The sequence below is a fragment of the Penicillium macrosclerotiorum genome (assembly GCF_028827735.1).
Source record: "Penicillium macrosclerotiorum strain IBT 26536 chromosome Unknown utg000006l_segment0_segment0, whole genome shotgun sequence".
In the NCBI taxonomy this organism is placed as follows: Eukaryota; Fungi; Ascomycota; class Eurotiomycetes; order Eurotiales; family Aspergillaceae; genus Penicillium; species Penicillium macrosclerotiorum.
In genome coordinates, this window is record NW_026643085.1 from 3942715 (window position 1) to 3960990 (window position 18276).

Consider the following 18276-nt stretch of genomic DNA (forward strand, 5'->3'; position numbering starts at 1 on the left):
ATCGTCCATTATCCATGACTGATTCAATTGCCAGAGTCTAGTTGATCGAGCCCAACGTAGATCCACTGTGATATGCGTGAAAATCCCCTCGCATCAGCAGGTGCGTTCGCAGGCCCACTTGGATCCTTTGGTGGCGGCAATCGTTCGCTTGTCAGCTTCTGCTTCAAAGCTCCGAGCTTGCATGGCCCCACTCGCACTGGCCCTTGTTTTCCTGATTTTTGTGCTTCCCCCCCTATCTTGCAGCCCTGTACTGTGTGTGTGCATGTGAGATGCAGGTGAGAGATGTGAGAAATATCTGAAACAATATATTGTCCGTCAAGGCTGTAACTCGTCCCCCCCCTCCCCACTGTGACTGGAGTCATGTTGCTGCCATGGTGATATTGTGCATTCTGTGTTGCCTGTATCTGCAGAGTGGGGCGACAGGGTGGGCTCTGCTTTGCTTCTTGTCGCACTTATTTCGACTATTTTTATGTTTAAAAACTCGAAGTTGATATTGTCGTCTTGGTTCTCCACTGAGCCTTGGAGGGCTTCTCCATGGCTTACTTTCTGTTTCTGATGGGCCTGGGGGTTGCCATTTGGGGTCTGGATCTGGACCGGATTCGGGGCAGGTCTGGATCTCGTTGATTTCCTCGTTGGGACTATGATCTATTCACCCACGGACGTCAAGACTGTATGATGATTTCATCTCGGTGGACCATTGCGCTGTCACTTCTCCTTTCCCCATTTTTTTCGGCTGTGATCTTCCTAATGTTGATTGACGCAATTGCTGATGCATATCCTCCCCTGTCCTCGCTCAGGCTAATTCTGCTCAGGAGGTGGCTATAAGGCCCAATCACTTTTTTATAGCGGGGACCCAGGATCGGCACCCCTCGGGATCCCCGAATTGGCATGTTTTCTGTCCATGTAGGCCTAACAATGGATCCCAGGTGAGCGATAAGGGCCGCAAGCTTTTTATTTTTTCTGCTGTACGGTCCAGGGTCCTCGTGCATTTAGCCGGAGGGGGCGGTGGCTGAATGGCTAGATTCTTTTTAGGCTTCGTCGGAACCACTTGGAGGGTCAAAAAAGGATTCGGTGATTCCACACTAGAAAGATCGGAACAAGTAGAACGGGACGAACGGGACACCAGCAAAAGAGGGAAAGATTGGTACAAACCACACCGATGGCGAGCGTGCCACTCCCAGCAGAGCCTTTCGGGATCGCCACCGACCCACCGGGCCTCGGCGATGATGAATAGCGTGGTACGTGTTCTTGTCTAGAACTTCACGGTGGGTAGCCGTGGTGACACAATGCACATCCAATGGCGATCCATGATCCACGAGTGCTGTTTCCATTGTCTGGATTGTCTGGATTGTCCCTGCGCATGGATGGCGGCGGTGGTGGTGGTGGTGGTAAGTGGTAAAAGAGGGAAGAAATCAGTGTTAGTTCGGGGGGGGGGGGGACTGCGCTCACCGGGCATCCCCCGTGAGCATGAAGTCTTCGACTTGGAACAGATAAAAAGTCAATCTAGTCCCGATTCATCCTTCGGCAGTCCAAGCAGGGCCAACCAGGCATGACGATGGTGACATGCAGAGGAAGAAACAAGAGCGAAACGGCCAACGTTGGTCCGGGCGCCTATCGTCGTTATCACGGGCTCTGGTCTAGGTCGGGTACCAGGTGAGTACCTGTCATCTCGCAGCTAACGTGAGCGATGCGCCGGTACCTGGCAAGTAGGATCCGCCCAGCTGCTCCGATCGTCGTTCAGACCCAGCAAACTCGGCAAATCACAAAGAGAAAGCGAATGATGCCAAACCCTCCCCCAAAAAATAAATAGAAATATAGAAATATGAAAAAATAGAAAATACAAATCAGACCAGCTCGGAGAGATAAAAGACTCGGTGCACTTACACCTGGAGGGGTCTTGACTTGCCATCGAGACTTGAATTACCCTCGGTTTCCTACTTATCAATTGAGGACTGTACACCCACTCGCCCACAACCACCCCCCCAAAATAAAGAATAAAATAAAATAAAACCCGCGAGCCGTGGTCCACTTGGATTTAGCTTTGATCGGTAGCTCCCAAGAAGGGCTGGAACCCGGAGTGTGGAATCGCGGAATGTGTCACGGTTGATCCAGACTCTCCTCCTCCGCAGGCGGGTATACTTCTCGACAGTCGCCCACTTCCCTCCTCCAACACTTCCTCTTCTCTCGTTTGGTCTACCTTCTCTTCAATCATTCACTCCTCGCCGTCGACACTCGTTTTGTCTTCGTTCTTCACTGATCCTCGCCATTCTCCCCTTTCTCGTGTGGACCGCAACCTTGCCCGCGCCCGGTCTCTCCGGGCGCTTTTCACTCGCTCTCCCGATTTGGTTCAACTCGTGGGAATAGATCACCTAGATCACCATGTCCAACCCGTTCCTGCACAATCCGCACCCCAGTCCTAGCGAAGAATATGATGAGCTCCCTCTCCCGACCATTCCCGTCTCTCTTACTCCCGACATTTCCAATCGTCACAGTCTCGAACGTGAACCCACGGCCGATGTCATCCAGTATGAAACCGGGCTGGAGGCGCCCGGCCTGCACACGCCCCTGCAGACGCCCGCCGAGGAACTGCCCGAGTCTGCGTTCTTCAGCCCTGCGCCGCCACCCGAATCGGAGCCACAGCCGAATCCAATCCGCTCACCGCGCGTGCGCTTTCGTTCCATCAGCCGTTCCATTAGCCAGCGATACCATGGCATCCCTACCGACTCCCATCGAATCTTCTCCGATCAGTCTGACGCCTCCCGGCATCCATTGTTGCCGCCCGTAGACCTGAACGATGTCCCGCTTTCCGGAAGCGTCACCCCACCGGCCCCCACGCATTCCCGCCACGCGGGCCTCGCGGGCGGTCGCACTCCCGAGGGCCCTGGGGAACCTCACGATGGAGTCGATCCAGAGAAGCAGCATTGGCGAGCTCCCGAGGTCGAGCGCACCGGCTCAACCATCGACCGCTTTCGAGCTGCCGGCCAGCTCCTGCGCCAGAAGACTGTGCGGCTCACAGAGCGCCTCGGTCGCCCCGTGGACGAGGGCGAGGCCCTGAACGCATCCATGTTACCCGATGATCTCGAGACTGGCATCTCCGCTGAGGAGTTGCAAGCTCGCCGTGCGCGCCGTGATGCGGATCGCCTGCGTGCCTTGGAGGCAGGCGAGGAGCCCATCGAACCCCCTCCCAGCGCCGAGGCTCATCGTCTCGTCCGCAGCATGACCCAGGCCCAGGGTCATCTGCGCAGTCGTCGTCCGCGGGGTGCCTACCAGCGCTCTGGCCAGACAACTCCCGAGGGCATGCTGAGAGAATTTGCTGCCCGTCGCCGGTCCAGCGGATTCGGCGGAGCCGGCAGCGGCATTTTGTCCCAACTGCTGAAACTTCATGCCAGCCAGACGAACAGCTCGTCGCGCGCCGGGAGTGTCATCACTGATGACTCGGACAGTGAGACGCAGGTCTCGTCTGGTGCCACGACCCCAAAGAAAGGCATGCTGACTCCTCCCATGCCTGTATCCATGCCTCCCTCGGGTTCAGCCACCCCTCGCAAGGAGAAGCTGAAATGGTATAAGAAATCGGCTCATCGGTCAACCTCATCGCTGGTCGATGCATCGATGAACCTGAGTCGTGCCAGCCTGCCTGCGGGCGCTGCGGAAGCCCTCCAGCCTCCAGGCAAGAAGCATAAGAGAAATAAACGCAGGACTCGTCTGGAAGACGAGATCCGGGTCACTGTCCACATTGCCGAGATCCTGGCTCGTCAACGATACATTATGCAGTTGTGTCGCGCCCTGATGCGGTATGGTGCTCCCACGCACCGCTTGGAGGAATATATGCAGATGACGGCCCGAGTCCTAGAGGTTTCGGGTCAGTTCCTATATCTTCCTGGCTGCATGATTATGTCTTTCGACGACCCGACAACCCGCACCGCCGAGGTCAAGCTGGTCCGTATGGTCCAGGGTGTCGACTTGGGACGTCTTGCCGACACCCACAACGTTTATAAGAACGTGGTGCACGATCTGATCGGCGTCGAGGAGGCGACCCAAGAATTGGACGAAATCATGCAACGGAAGCCACGCTTCAACAAATGGATCCTGGTACTTATGTATGGCTTTGCTAGTGCTGCAGTCGGTCCTTTTGCCTTTGAAGCGCGGCCTATTGACATGCCTATCATCTTCTTTCTTGGGTGCCTGGTCGGCTTTATGCAGCACGTTCTTGCCCCCCGCTCTATTCTCTACTCCAACGTGTTTGAAGTCACTGCGGCTGTGCTGATATCCTTCCTCGCCCGTGCATTCGGCAGCATCAGGGTCACACGGAATGGAGCCAGTGAGGAGCTCTTCTGCTTCTCGGCGATGGCTCAATCTTCCATCGCTCTTATCCTCCCCGGTTTTATGGTTCTCTGTTCCAGTTTGGAGCTGCAGTCTCACCAGATGATCGCTGGTTCGATCCGTATGGTATATGCTATTATCTACTCGCTCTTTCTCGGCTACGGCATTACGGTTGGAACGACTATCTATGGCCTTATGGACACGAATGCCACTTCGTCCACAACTTGCTCTAGTTTAAACATCTATGGCTCGGAGTACGCTCGCAAGTTCCCATTTGTGGCTATCTATGCTGTCTTCTTGGCTATCGTCAACCACGGCAAGTGGAAGCAAATGCCTGTTATGGTCTTCATTGCGGTTTCGGGCTACGTTACCAATTACTTCAGCACTACCAAGCTCGGCTCTAACTCTGAAGTTGCCAACACCGTTGGTGCCTTCACGATTGGTGTCCTCGGCAACCTTTACAGCCGTCTCTGGCACGGCCATGCTGCCACCGCTATCTTACCTGGCATCTTCGTGCTCGTTCCCTCCGGTCTTGCCTCCAGTGGAGCCCTCATCTCCGGTATCAAATATGCAGATGAAGTGCGTCAGAATATCCAGAATGGCAACAGCTCAGCTACCAGCAGTTCCTCAGATACTTCCGTGGCTAGTCTTGGCTTCGGCATGATCCAAGTTGCTATCGGTATTACTGTTGGCCTGTTCATCGCTGCTCTTGTCGTTTATCCCTACGGTAAAAGGCGCACTGGTCTGTTCAGTTTCTAAGATGGCAGCGCATCCATATTTCTCATTTATCCTTGATATTTCTTCTGCTGTCTAATATTTCGGCATATTTATATTGTACATGGGGGCTCCTGTTTTCGTTTTGAGGAGTTTTTGCTATTTCACTAGTATCTTCGTTCATTTAGCGTGCGTTCTTTGTCTACACTTTTCGAGGCCGGGCGCATGGCGCAGTATTTCCTGTTGAGCGTTATTTTTCACATTTGCATATGACATACATAGATTTAGAAGCGGCTTGCTTTGAGATTTGATAAGACATCGTGTTTCACATTTCACACCACATACAACTCACTCGACATTTTTCAATCTTTCATCCATTTCTCCCTCAAGAATTAGTCAACATCTCACACGAGTACTTCCAATAGAATGGTTTGAGTCAAGAAAAGTCATCTCTAGACAATTCAGGACTAGAACGAGCAGTTGATTCGTCAAACAATGTCCTCTTTGCTATTACAATGCCGCTGTCAAGCGGTCTATATCTACTCGCGCAGCGATAAAGACCTAAAGATCTGGAGAGTCTCAGAGACATCAGTCAAAGAATTCAAGCTCCTTGGAGAAATGCCTTCATTCGTTGTCAATTGATCGCGCTATATATCGCCGCAGCCCCGATACGAGACAGGGACTCAATCCAAAAGTCTCTGGGAGTGGCAAGCAATGCTCTAGCTTTTGTTAGTACTCTCAGTCTGCGCAATCTGTTTCTTCCTTCCTTCATCAGACTAAATTTAGAGTTCATTACAATCATTGACCTTTGTTAGCAATCATAGTCAGCTCGAATGGGTGGAAATCAGGATAGGATTGGTCGGAAATTATCAATCAATCAATCACTCTATTAACCTAATGCAGCCTAACTTGTGGCGTAATGGCTATGTAAGCGTTTCCTCCGGCGGAAACAAGAGCTAAACCAACGCCGGCTGTGCAAGATAAATGACAAATACAAAGGAAAACGGCGCTATGCCATAGAAAATGCCCGAAAATAGTCCAAAAATCAGTCCAAAATTGTCACAACCCCGTAAGTAACGCCTGCATGTAGAAGTCCTCATTCGACCAGCTCCGTATGCTGCCATATTATGTATAAGTCTTATGGTATAACCTCGGGTCAGCGGAAATCTTTTGAAATAACTGTAAGTGTGTCCAAATGGCGTCATAACCTATGCGCTCATGGGAAGACCGATTGGAGAATATGTTTCAATACGTAGAGTCCATTCTAATCCTTATGGTAGAAGAAAAGCTGTGCAAAATGAAATTAGGCTCAATGTGGATTTTCCAAACGTACTCTACATAATTCAGTACCAAATTACTGCTGGAAATCCTGTCCTCGCTGGAACAAACCGATTCAAACAATAGTATAGCAGTGCGTGTTTCACATGGCGATAGTCTCCACCAAGAGCTAGTACTACTGATTGAGGCTAAATTATAATTAACCTCCTCTCCGCTGCTGCATTGCGGACGGTTGCGATTGAGCTGGCACGATACTTTAATTTGGGGAACCTGACGACCGAGCCGGGTAGGTTGGCCGATGGTATTCTACTGGTCTTGAATTCTTTAATTCCTTCGAATTCAACGAACGATATCCGAATGGTTTCGTGTCGTGATAACCGAGTCATCATAAAATAAAGTTATTCCTATAGATTGCAAGCGGTCTATTTGGCCATCTGAATTTCATATTATAGAGTATTTTATAATCATCTAAGTGGCATGTTCTTAATATAACGGACGTGCGTTTGAAAATTGATCTTGTTCATTCAAATATCGCTGAGGAATGCTCGGCTTTTACAAGAAAAAATCATGTTGTCATGTTGAAAATACAATGCATTGAACAAAAGTCTATCTAGGTGATATCTATTTAATGTTTGAAATTCTCAGCAAACACAAACCTCACTTAAGGTTCCACTCGAGAAATACAGAAGATTAACGCCCCTGTACGCCTTATATGCTGGGATGTCTATTTCTTGAATGTTGCTGATGCCAATGCCTACTGGCGCACCAGAACGCCGCGGTACCTCATTTTTCCATTGCGAAGAGTCTGCATCGCACTCTCAATTCCTTCTTTGCTTAAAGGAAAGGTCATTGAGGTCGGGACAATGTTCTTTTCAGCGGCGAATTGCATCAACGAACGGAGGCTGCGACGCGAGGCAACGAGGGAGCCCTGGATACGGATACCCTTCAAATTCATCATGAGAAGCGGAACCGGTGATGGCGCGAAGTCGACAGTCAACGGGTAGATAGAACCATGGATGTCCATCAAGGGGAGCAAACTAGTTTCTTTGTCAATCATTGCAGTCCAAAGTGGCGCGGAATCAAAACTTACGAGGGATAATCCACATTGGCACTTCCACAAAGTAGAAGATGGTTCACCGGCTTGAAATCTGAAATTGGCTGGCCAGAACGGAACACATGATATTCAGAGGCACCGAAGTCAAATGCCTCTTGCCGCTTGGCCTCCGAGCTGGATAGAACAACGACATGGCATCCCATGGCAGCGGCTATCTTAATCGCCAAGTGACCCAGACCACCGATGCCCATTACGGCAACGCGGTCGGTAGAGCGGACACCATATTCAGACAAAATAGTCCAGACGGTTGCGCCGGCACACATCAAGGGCGCCGCATCAGCCGATTCGTATCCATCAGGAATAGGGACTACGCAGCCAGCATCCCAAACTGCACCCTCGCCGAAGGACCCCAGGTCATGGTCATGAGAACCATACTCCTTCTTTTTCTCGCAGTACTGATCCCATCCTAAGCAGAAAGTAAGAGTTAGTTTTGCCTTGCTCGGAGCAGTAGATATGCGGATTCACAGAATTACTTACCGCTCAAGCACTTGTCACAAGTTCCACACACAAAGTGAGTGTATCCGAATCCAACACGATCACCAACCTTGACATTTGTGACATCGCGTCCAATTTGACGAATGATGCCAACGCCTTCGTGGCCCAGGACCTGTCCAGAGTGTAGAAAGTGCTCGTCGGTTCCACACAGACCGGAATGCGTAGTCTCGATAAAGACTTCATTAGGTTGCAAGGTACGAGTGGTCTTATCTGGGACAATCTTTCCCTCCTCCGAGCCCCGGAAAACTTCGAATGTGACACTCATAGCTCAAAATATGGAAGGTTCGGAACGGTAATGCTTGGGAAAATTCTCAGGATCCGAGTATACTCGTTGTTTGTAGACAGTGGAGGATGGACAGAGGATCCCCTTTTAAATCCCCGCCGAGCTTTCGCGCTCTACCAGGAGATTTCTCAGCATTTTGGAACCTTGGCGTGCCGTGATCCCGAAGCTTGGTTGAAGTGGATGCCACAATCGCTGGAGACGGGGCAGATTCCCTTTTCGACATCAACGTCATTAAAGTTATTCCAGAGAATTCCATGCAATGTATATCCAATTCTAGTGCTGTCGATCATTTTGACATGGTACACAAATCAAGCCTAAGAAAATCTCCGGTTGTTCCACAGGCCGAGGCTCTCGGGTCAGATATTTCATCAACCCACCATGCCCAGTGCGCGGGAAGCCGAGAGAGCCAGTGTCGGCTGGAATTTGACAGTAAAGGCACAAGCATGTTCATTATGCTTGGTGGTTACTTTTTCTAGAGTCAATTACACATATGTATACTGCTCAGTTCGGCAAAATTGACAATGGAATGTAGCATAGATCACGATTCTACTCGAGAGGTACGACAGTTAATATTAGAGAATTCGATCGGAATATTAGCCTTGTGGATCTGGGGCGCTTGGTCAATTATACTATATTCTTTCGAACTAGTACATTCTTGACCTGTTTATCTGTAAGTGAGATGTGTACCTACGCTTGATAAAAATCCTCATTGATAAAAATCCTCAACTCGAGTATTCTATCTGTTAGTTCATTTTTTTTTTTTTTTGAAACTGGGAAACCGATGATACCAGACAGCTCCACCGACCCAGCGATTCGGCAGGCGGCAGGCAAAGATCACGGCACAATCATTGCTCCGAAACAAGGGCCTTCGGCGACTTATGAAGGAGTATAATGGTGAGTCCTCGGTGTAATGTCGGATACAGAGTTTTGAGCGAGAAAATGTCATAATTATTCGAATCCGATTTTCATTTGACCAGGATAAATAACTTTCCTGCGGTTTCTCCTTTTCATTTCAAATTCTGCGTCGGTGGCAAAAGTGGTAGCTTCTGGCCTGAGGTGTCGATGTTATTGCTTCAGGATTCTGAACTGGTTTTACTTCTGGCCTGTCTATCTTTCAGACAACTCAAAAAAATTTATGGGTAAGATCGCTATCAAAATATGCTTCTTGAACGAAATCACTGCATCCGGGGAGGTGTCGGCTTGGATGCGAAATAGATATGATTTCCTGATGCGAGGTGGTGGGACGATCGTTGCGGACCGGACCCTGAGCTGGAATACGCGGCAGCACCGGATGGGCCTATTACTGCTGCTCGGAAGTGTATTGGGTTCACGATGGTGGAGAATTAGGGACAGTGGGTCTTTAAGGGTAGTGGAGGTACTGAATCAAGAATGAGTTTGAATGGTGAGGAAGAAGACTGCTATCCAGGTGGTGAATGTAAGTAGGCCGCTGCTCAGATGAGATGACTGGCGAACTATCTAGACAATAAATACGCGGCGATGATGGTGGCATGCACCTACGTATTTTCAGTACGAAGGTTTTATTCTGCCGTTGAAATGCCCTGTTTGCGGGGATCCTAATATCTTCCTCTCTGGCATTCAACATGTAGCGAGATTAGAAAATGTACCCAAGGTCGTTTGCGCCTATATTTTCTCTACGTTGAGAAACTTGGTTAGATGGAGCTGAAGATATGCCCATATAAAATATATGCGACATGAGACATCCTTCTTTTTAATCTTTATCCGACATAACTTTTGTGTGATGGGCTATTCCAAAGCTCTTTTCATGCATGACAGGAGTGCTTGGGGATTAAAATTTGTTAATCCTCAGATGGTTTAACATCATACTCTACGTCGGTTCTGATAATATATTTTGCACCTTTCCTAACTCCGGTCCCTTCATGCAGTAGGGCTCCATTCGACTCACCATGCGGGAATATTGCGACGGCTCCCATCACAGGTCGTACCGGGTATGCATTGAGAGTGCCCTCTCGCGCGGCCGGCATGAAGAAAGTGGTCTCTCCGCCCTCAAATTCATCGTTGAGATATAATAAGAAGGTGTACATAGAACTCTGCTTTTGCCCTTCCGGAGAGGAGTCATAAACATAAGTGTCATCAGGCAGGATACCGGATGGAGGCCAGGCTCCATCAATATGACACCGGTATTCGGCACCGGGAACGTATCTGTACACTCGGAAGCGCCGATTGATGCCTCGCACAAGACGACCATTGATTGAAGGTGGTACATATGGCGAAATTCGCGCCCAAAGAATGTCGTGAAAAGTGGTATCGACAATCCAGTAAAAGTTGTGGGCTAGGATACTCATGTCGCCGTCTTCGCGTAAAGGTGCGTCGGGGAGAAAGTTGACTGATTCACCGGCTGCAATGATTGCTTTGCACTCCGCTTCAGACAGGACATTCAAGGCAAGTCCAAGGCCTGGGACAGCGGGGTGTGGATGATATTTAATAGACGGGCCCACCGGGGCTAATGGGACGGCATTTGGAGACGTTGTGTATAGAATGGCAGGATGATGATTCGGAGGTTTACGGAGAGGGCCGGGAGTTGTTTCAATGACACGGATCGCGGAGGGAGATGTAGGCGCATCGGACAATATTGATTTATCGAGGACAGAGGCATAAACCGGTAGCGGTGCCGTCGAGGGACGAAGGTCCCAGATGGATTGAAAAGCGATAGGGGAGGTGGAGTCGACGGCATTCGGACTGGTATCGATTGGTGTACTGACGCGCAAGATGGCATCAAGAACACCAAGGAGTTCTAAATCCTTAGTGCTCCGCTTGAGAGACACATGGTCAAGTCCAGGCTGTGTCGAAAGGCCGCTGACGACATCTAAATCTCGCACCCAGCGACACAAAGCTCCGATCTTGGGTTGTTCCCGTCTAATTCTCATCTCAGCCAGCAGAATCCTGGCTTCAAGATACTTTTCGTCGGCTAGAGCGCCCGTTATGCGCGCTGTCAGGTTGGCGCCATCTAGCAAAATATTAGTTAGACCCTTTCGGTTTCGGTTGGAATCATCATCGGCGTACCTGAGGAATTGACGCCAGTGGTGCAGGCCTGACGAAAGTCATAAACTGCGATACGAAGGTCCTTGCAGGCTTTCGACTTGGTGAGATTGGGATACTGAGCGAGGGTCTGCAGGGTATCGACGGTAATGTCAAGTTCCTCATCCGAAATGACTGTCTGGAGTTGCTTGGGCTCCAGAGTTGTACCGTCAGGAGGCGGCGTTAGTGTAGACTCGGCTTTTGGAGCCTTTTGTGGGAGGTCAACCTGCGCATTGCGCTTACGCTTGGCGGATTTAGACTTGGCCATCGTAACTTGAGATCCTATGATAATGGATTGCCTCAATAAGAATTTACAAGCGGGGACTCTGGGATTTTGGCCTTCGCACTAGATTGGTCGGCAAATTGATCTTCCGAGACGGCAGAACAACACCGCTCGATTACACCGCCTGCCTGTATTAAAGCTATTAGTATGTAAGTTTTTGATTTTTCTCTGATGATATTAGAATACGCTGAAGGGGTCCGGGAACTAGGACTATTTGCTATTGGATAGATATGTATATTTATGAAAAACTGAATCTATATCAAAAAATTTGAGACTTGCTCTTGTCATGGTGAGGATCAAAATGGAGTAACAATGCATATATTGCTCTTTGATTTTTTATTAGGCAGGATGGAAAGAAAGACAGAGCAGGTGTAAACTATTCCATGTTAAATGACACAAGGGCTGACAGCATCAATATATCTATCTCAAAATGTGACATGCTTCAATTTTTCTGCATCGCTGGGTTCCCAAGGATTTTCTTTCTCCACAGACAAGATCAATGCCTCCTGAATGGGACCTCGGACCTCTATGTCGCATGTGAAAGGGGCAGGGTGGCTGATAACACCAGGCTCGAATATGGGAGAGTCCATGATCTTGATTCCTTTCTGAGTAGCGTTACTAATATTGAAAACCGCGAGTGATTGCGCTACGCTGAGGTATACGGTGTTGTCAGCCAGAAACCGACCAGGACACACACGACGTCCAAAGCCGAAGGCAATCGAATGCGGGTCCATTTCAGGATCTCGTCCGTCAATGTTCAGGAAGCGTTCGGGTTTAAAAGTCATGGGGTCATGATAAATTTCTGGATCATGCGTCATGGCCCTGGACTCAAGTTAGTTGCCAAGTGCAAGAACTAGTCGACATTCCTCACTTACCAAACATTTGCTAAGATCAAAGACCCCTTGGGAATGAAATATTTGCCATATGTATCATCCTCAGTTGACAAGTGCGGAATTGCCATTGGCGCTACCGGATGCCAACGGAGTACCTCTTTTACTACGGCATCAATATAGGGCAATTTGGCACGATCAGCCATTTTTGGAAGCCGCCCAGGCCCCAAAACGTCATCGATTTCTTTCTGGGCCTTGCGCTGAATATCTGGGAACAAGGCCATTGCGAGGAAAAAGCACTCCATTGAGGAAACAGTCTAGAAGTTCATGATTAATTTGCAAGGCAAATATGTAGATGGATGGATGGATGGATCTCACTGTATCTGCACCGCCGGTATATAAGGATGCGGCGGTCCATTTTGCAATTGTCTCTTTCTCTGACCCTGCTTGAGGATACCCACTAGTATCGAATATTTTGGAAAGATACGATGGTTTATGAGTGCCGTTTTTCATCTGCTCTTTGACAAACGCATACGGCCTATCCGCAATTCCTTTCAGTTGTTCTCGCCACTCTTTTGCAGTCTGCTTGAAGCCAGCACCTGGAAACCACGAAGGCAAATATTTCACTGTATTCATTAGACACAACAGTGGATGTTTCGGAATGATTGCTCAGAGCTTACGTGCTGGTATGATGTCCACCATCCAAGCACCTGGGGTTGCTGCTTTGGCGAATTGGTCCAGTACGACATTTGTTATGTGGACCAGGTGATCTCTTTCGAATGGTTCAATCGTATAACCATATGCAATGTTGAGGATAACTGCACCCGCTTCACTGTTTTCATTTCATTATATCAGTAAAGTTCGCATGGCCCTATGATTCGAATGTCCCGGGCGCTTACGTTTGGATGTGCTGCGCAAGATTCGTTGGGTCTCGAAGCACTCTTAATAAGAAGCGATGTACTTCTACCTCTTGTAAAGTGTTGAATTGCGATACTGCAGCCTCTGATCCAAAGGAAGGCTGCACTGCTTTACGATAGGCACGGAACTTTTCAGTGTAGCCTTGAAAAGCCAAACCGTTCTCCCATCCTACCCTAATTTGGCATTCAGATAAATTTCCATTTTCATCGATGGGACGGAGGAGGAACTAACATTTCTGATGCAAATACCATGTGTGGGCGTGAAGAGTAAATTGCAGAGCGCTTATTCAACAAATCCTTTGCTATATCTGTATCATTTATAATGATAATAGTCTGGCCCATGACATTGACAGAGCTAATTGGTCCTGATTTTCTTCAAAGTCATTGACTGCAAAGTATCATATACTCTTCCACTATGAATGGAATTGACAGCTGCCTATGACTGAACTTACCATATAGATTTTTATATTTCATCCAATGGACCCAGTCTTGGGTTCCCTTTGGAGGAAGATCTGTTATATTACCAAGTATTGGTTTGGGTGACGGCCCAGGTGGCAGTGAGCCGGAACCCTTTTTGCGCAAGAATTTATTGTTGACGACATAAAGGGCAAAAATGGTCAGACTCAGTCCTATTATCCAGGTGAAAGACATGACGATATTATAAAAAAGAAAAGTCGTGAAAAATCCTGATGGAATTTTCCCTAGGGAAATTTCTTGACCGGCGGGACTACGAAGTTTTATCTCCAAAATGGTTCGCAATGGTATTAGCTAAGATGCAATTGATATATCCTGAGCCCCCTTTGGCTAACACGATATTTCTCCGCTGTGATACAGGAGCCCCGCTCGTGATTCACCCAATCCCGAGACTCACGGTGAGGCTGACATGTTCAGCTTTATCCTATTCTGTCACGTTCACTCGGGTGTAAAATTGAAAAAGGCTAGTATTTATCACTAGCTCAATACTGGCCCGTCTCTGCTAAGGCTGTGCAGACTCCCTGCATATTTAGCTTCGGTCCTCTTCTCAGCAACAGTATATTTGGAAGTTCCAGCATGTCTTGAGAAAGCAGGGTTCCAAACTTAAAATCAATTGGAAACACAAGGTTCCGTCCGCTTGGTAGGATGAAAATACCAGACTGGCAATAAAATCCGTTAAATATCTGCACTGAAACTGGGCGCAGGACGGAATCACAGACCGCTCTGAGTTTGCTTACGGTAGTTTTTTTTAGGTGCAGGTGTCTCCCCACAAAAAGGTTGTTGGAGGTGGTTTTGGCGCTAAATTTAGGCGAGTTTCGAGACTCCGGCGCAAGTTTATCGACTGAGAACAGCGCACACAGGTCATTGGTCTTAACTCAGAATAAGCAGAACCAAACATCAATTATCGAGCAAATCACATGCTTTCCATTCGTGAGCTGAATTCCTTCCCAGCCTTTTTACGCATTTTCGTGCGCTTGAGACTTTTCTCTTCATTCTCAACCACGATAGTGGCCGTCTCCACTTCTCACCCATTCCTCGTCAGTGGAAAGGGAAGACTAGCCGCATCCATAGATAACTCACGCAGTAACGATATTTACAGCAGAGAATCGAGCTTTCTTGTAATGAATGCCTGTCAGCACGGAGTTGAATTTTCTCTGCCTTCAACTAACTCTAGTCTACTTGGCTTCAGTAGAATGATGCGTACGAATTTGCTTAAAAGGCAAAATGGCTTCAATGATCTTGAACCTTATTCGGAATGTATTTTATCAAAGTCTAGGCCGTATTTGAACCTTCAAATTCCAATCGACCTGTATCAAGATCCGCCTCAAGTGAATTCACAAATGATGGTCTGAATGCAATCTTATGCCCAACGTAGAGTGCAACAAACAGAATGAGGCTAAGATAATTAATGAAGAAATTTGTTACACTAAAGTGTGGCACAAAGGCAGTAAACCCTTGAGTAATAATTATCAAGACGTTGAAAAACAAGCCATACCATGAAAAATAAGGTTGCCACGTGGCTTTATAAAGCAAGGTGTCACGAGAAATGCAACGGGCCTTCAGAGCCTTCATGAAGGCCAGATGAATAATATTAAGAGATGTCCAGGTAATAAAGCCTGCAAGGCCGGCGATTTGAAGGAGCCAGTTGAAAACAGTGCTCCCAGCATTTGACACATTCAGGAATCCCAGAAGGCCGAAAAGTGCTGTAAATAGGACACTCCAATGAGGGACACCATATTTGGATGTCCTCACAAAGAGCTTAGGGGCAAATCCTTCATAGGCAAGGCCTGTCAGAATACGGCTGCCACTATACACATTCGAGTTTGCTGCAGAAAGCACAACCGTCAATAGTACAGCATTAATGATGCTAGGTAGCACATTAACTCCGGCGCGCTTGGCAGCAATCACAAAAGGCGATGCATTTGCGTTGTTAGCACTTGCACCACTACCTTCGCTAGCAGTAAGGCGCGTGTCGTTAGACGGAATAACAATTCCAATGAAGAAGATCGTCAAAATGAAGAAGAAAACAATTCGAAAAAAAGACTTTCGAATTGCAGAGGGGATGTTCTTCCCTGGGTTTTCTGTTTCGCCAGCAGCGATGCCAACAAGTTCAGTTCCCTGATATGAAAATCCTGCTTTAATAAGAACCGCCCAGAACCCCAGAAACTTGGCTAAGGAATCGTCGTTCTTAATCAGATAAATATTGAATGGACCAGGATCCACCCAGTATCTAAATCCAATATAGCCTTCTTTGCCAACTCCTGCGTTCATGCAAATAGCAAAGATCATAAATCCAATCACAGTAAGCACCTTGATGCTTGACAGCCAAAATTCTGCTTCTCCGTAAAAGCTTACGGGCAGCATATTCAGGGCAATAATTACTACCCAGAAAATAGCAATAAATATAGCGATTGGGATGGTGTCATTCCAGAATTGAATAATCAGGCCGGTAGCTGTTAATTCAAGTGCAAATGTCGACGCCCAGGAAAACCAGTATATCCAGCCCATTGCGAAACCGAGACTGGGATCTACCAATCGTGTGGCATATGATGCAAATGCTCCAGAGATTGGAAGGTATGTTGCGACCTCCCCTAAGGCTGTCATGACTGAATATACAATCGAACCGACAAAGATATAGGCAATGAGAGCACCAACAGGCCCGGCGTAGGCAATCGCACTGCCGCTACCAATAAAAAGACCAGTTCCTATTGTGCCACCTTTTGAGAGATAATGATAATAAGTTAGTGATTTCTCAACTTTTATACTGTCGATTGAATCCCCTACCGATAGCGATCATCTGCAGGTGACGACTTTTTAGCCTGCGCTGCAAGACTGGCAATTGATTGAGTTCTCCATTGGAATGCTTTTCTTCACCCTCGATACCGTGCCCATGGCCATGAAAGTCTCTATTGTCTTGCACTATGCAGTCTTTCATATGATTTTTCTTCTCATCCGTATGATTTTGCGTGCTGATGACTTCGTTGTTAGTCATCATATTCACAGAACAAGATAGCCTAGAAACGAAACAAAGAAGGGCAGAGTAGGAAAAAATATCGCCGTTTTAAGGATTTTATGCATTCCAAAACCATGGTCATTTCCCCAGGGTAATCACTCTTTCGTGGGGGTTGATGGTCTCCGCAATCGCCGGCCCGGTACTGCCCCGCGTTACGGCCCCCGGATCCACACAAAGCCCGAGAAGAGCAAATCTACGCGATGGTTTTTGTGGACCTTTTTGTGGCCAGTCCTAAAACAAGGTTGAGAACCTCCCCCCTTTTGTTGTTGAGCGGAGAATACTGAAGACAAAATCGAACCTTGATAAGTGCTCTGATGACGAAGCAGGCATATACCCGGGCCGGTATCAGCATCCCGCACATCACAAGTGGATCCCATTATACAACAGAAACTTATTTGATTGCGGGGTAATGGGGGACCATAGAGGTCAGTTGAGAGGTCTGGTGGACAATTAGCTCTATTATTCACAGTGTTGTAAATATCTGGACTTTGGGACTTTGGGTGGACATGAGCAGTGGACAGCTCGTCAGGGGCGTTTCCAGTCTTCCCCTGGAGCGTCCGTAATTGATTATCAAAGAACCAGTAAAGCAATAAAAATTGGTTATTTGTTCATCTGTTTCGAAAGAAGACTGAGAATTCTTGTCTGTGGTGCCGATAAGACGCAGTTGAGTATCGAAATCTTTCGTCGAACCATTGAGTGAACTTTATTGTTCACTCTGAATAACATAACTGGTTTCGAGCATATCATGGAGTTATCCGGTATTGATCTTGAGTGACACAGCATGAGTTTTTAAACCTCTAGAATCTAGTAGCATTATGGAGAATAAGATCGGAGATGTAAAAGGTCTTCTACGAGCGCATACAGATCCTCTATCTTCCGTATCTTCTCTTACCTCACCACCGCCGCCACCGCTATGTATTGCTACTCGTATTATTCTTATTATGCCATCTCATATTAATGGTCGGTGAATTGAACGCTCTTGGATGACAGAATATTACAGAATATTACAGAATATCGGGGTGATTCTATGAGTTGAAAACTTTTGCTGTGTCACTGTAACTGCCGGTTGACGTAGAGGCGAAAAATCAGTAAAGAGAAGGAAGGTACCGATATACATGTGATTTGGAAGATTCTTCTGTTATCCAGAGACGCTATTTAGTTGGGTAGGTCACCGCTTATAGTCATATCTGATATTATCCCCAAGTATCGCTGTCAACATGGTTCGGCTCTTGGCTCTCGCCGCATTCGCGTTCCCTAGAGAGTTAGAAATTTTTACAGCTCAGCAATACTCTGAGATGCTAATCTTACACGTGAGTTTCAAAAGGTCGATTTAGTTCCATGGTAGGTGAAAGTGTACTGATGCCGAGATGAGGATGGTTCGAGAGCAAATGGGAAAGGTTTAAGTTAACCACCCAAAGTTTCCCTGCCGTCCCGCGACCCGATTTGACCGAGGCAGAAAGTGGAAACCACCATGATGACGAGAAATTACAATTTCATT

The 18276-nt window shown here is 47.7% G+C and overlaps 5 protein-coding genes across 5 annotated transcripts; 1 reads left to right on the forward strand and 4 right to left on the reverse strand.

Moving 5' to 3' along the window:
• Positions 1-2379: 2379 nt before the first annotated feature.
• On the forward strand, positions 2380-5079 carry N7462_006708 (threonine/serine exporter family protein; the record flags this gene model as incomplete). The annotated part of the gene is made up of 1 exon (XM_057078426.1): positions 2380-5079. One exon carries the CDS (start codon positions 2380-2382, stop codon positions 5077-5079), a length of 2700 nt encoding a protein of 899 aa, XP_056934006.1.
• A 1987-nt stretch (positions 5080-7066) lies between these two features.
• Positions 7067-8186, reverse strand: N7462_006709 (NAD(P)-dependent alcohol dehydrogenase; the record flags this gene model as incomplete). The annotated part of the gene is made up of 3 exons (XM_057078427.1): positions 7067-7349; positions 7403-7832; positions 7904-8186. The coding sequence occupies 3 exons, from the start codon at positions 8184-8186 to the stop codon at positions 7067-7069; spliced, it is 996 nt and encodes a 331-aa protein (XP_056934007.1).
• Positions 8187-10021: 1835 nt separating this feature from the next.
• N7462_006710 (prolyl hydroxylase family protein) lies at positions 10022-11529 on the reverse strand (the record flags this gene model as incomplete). The annotated part of the gene is made up of 2 exons (XM_057078428.1): positions 10022-11190; positions 11247-11529. 2 exons carry the CDS (start codon positions 11527-11529, stop codon positions 10022-10024), a joined length of 1452 nt encoding a protein of 483 aa, XP_056934008.1.
• A 440-nt stretch (positions 11530-11969) lies between these two features.
• On the reverse strand, positions 11970-13942 carry N7462_006711 (cytochrome P450; the record flags this gene model as incomplete). Its single annotated transcript, XM_057078429.1, has 7 exons — positions 11970-12366; positions 12420-12691; positions 12753-13000; positions 13055-13206; positions 13274-13465; positions 13524-13656; positions 13744-13942. 7 exons carry the CDS (start codon positions 13940-13942, stop codon positions 11970-11972), a joined length of 1593 nt encoding a protein of 530 aa, XP_056934009.1.
• Positions 13943-15037: 1095 nt separating this feature from the next.
• N7462_006712 (uncharacterized protein) lies at positions 15038-16760 on the reverse strand (the record flags this gene model as incomplete). The annotated part of the gene is made up of 2 exons (XM_057078430.1): positions 15038-16482; positions 16550-16760. The coding sequence occupies 2 exons, from the start codon at positions 16758-16760 to the stop codon at positions 15038-15040; spliced, it is 1656 nt and encodes a 551-aa protein (XP_056934010.1).
• Between the last annotated feature and the right edge of the window lie 1516 nt (positions 16761-18276).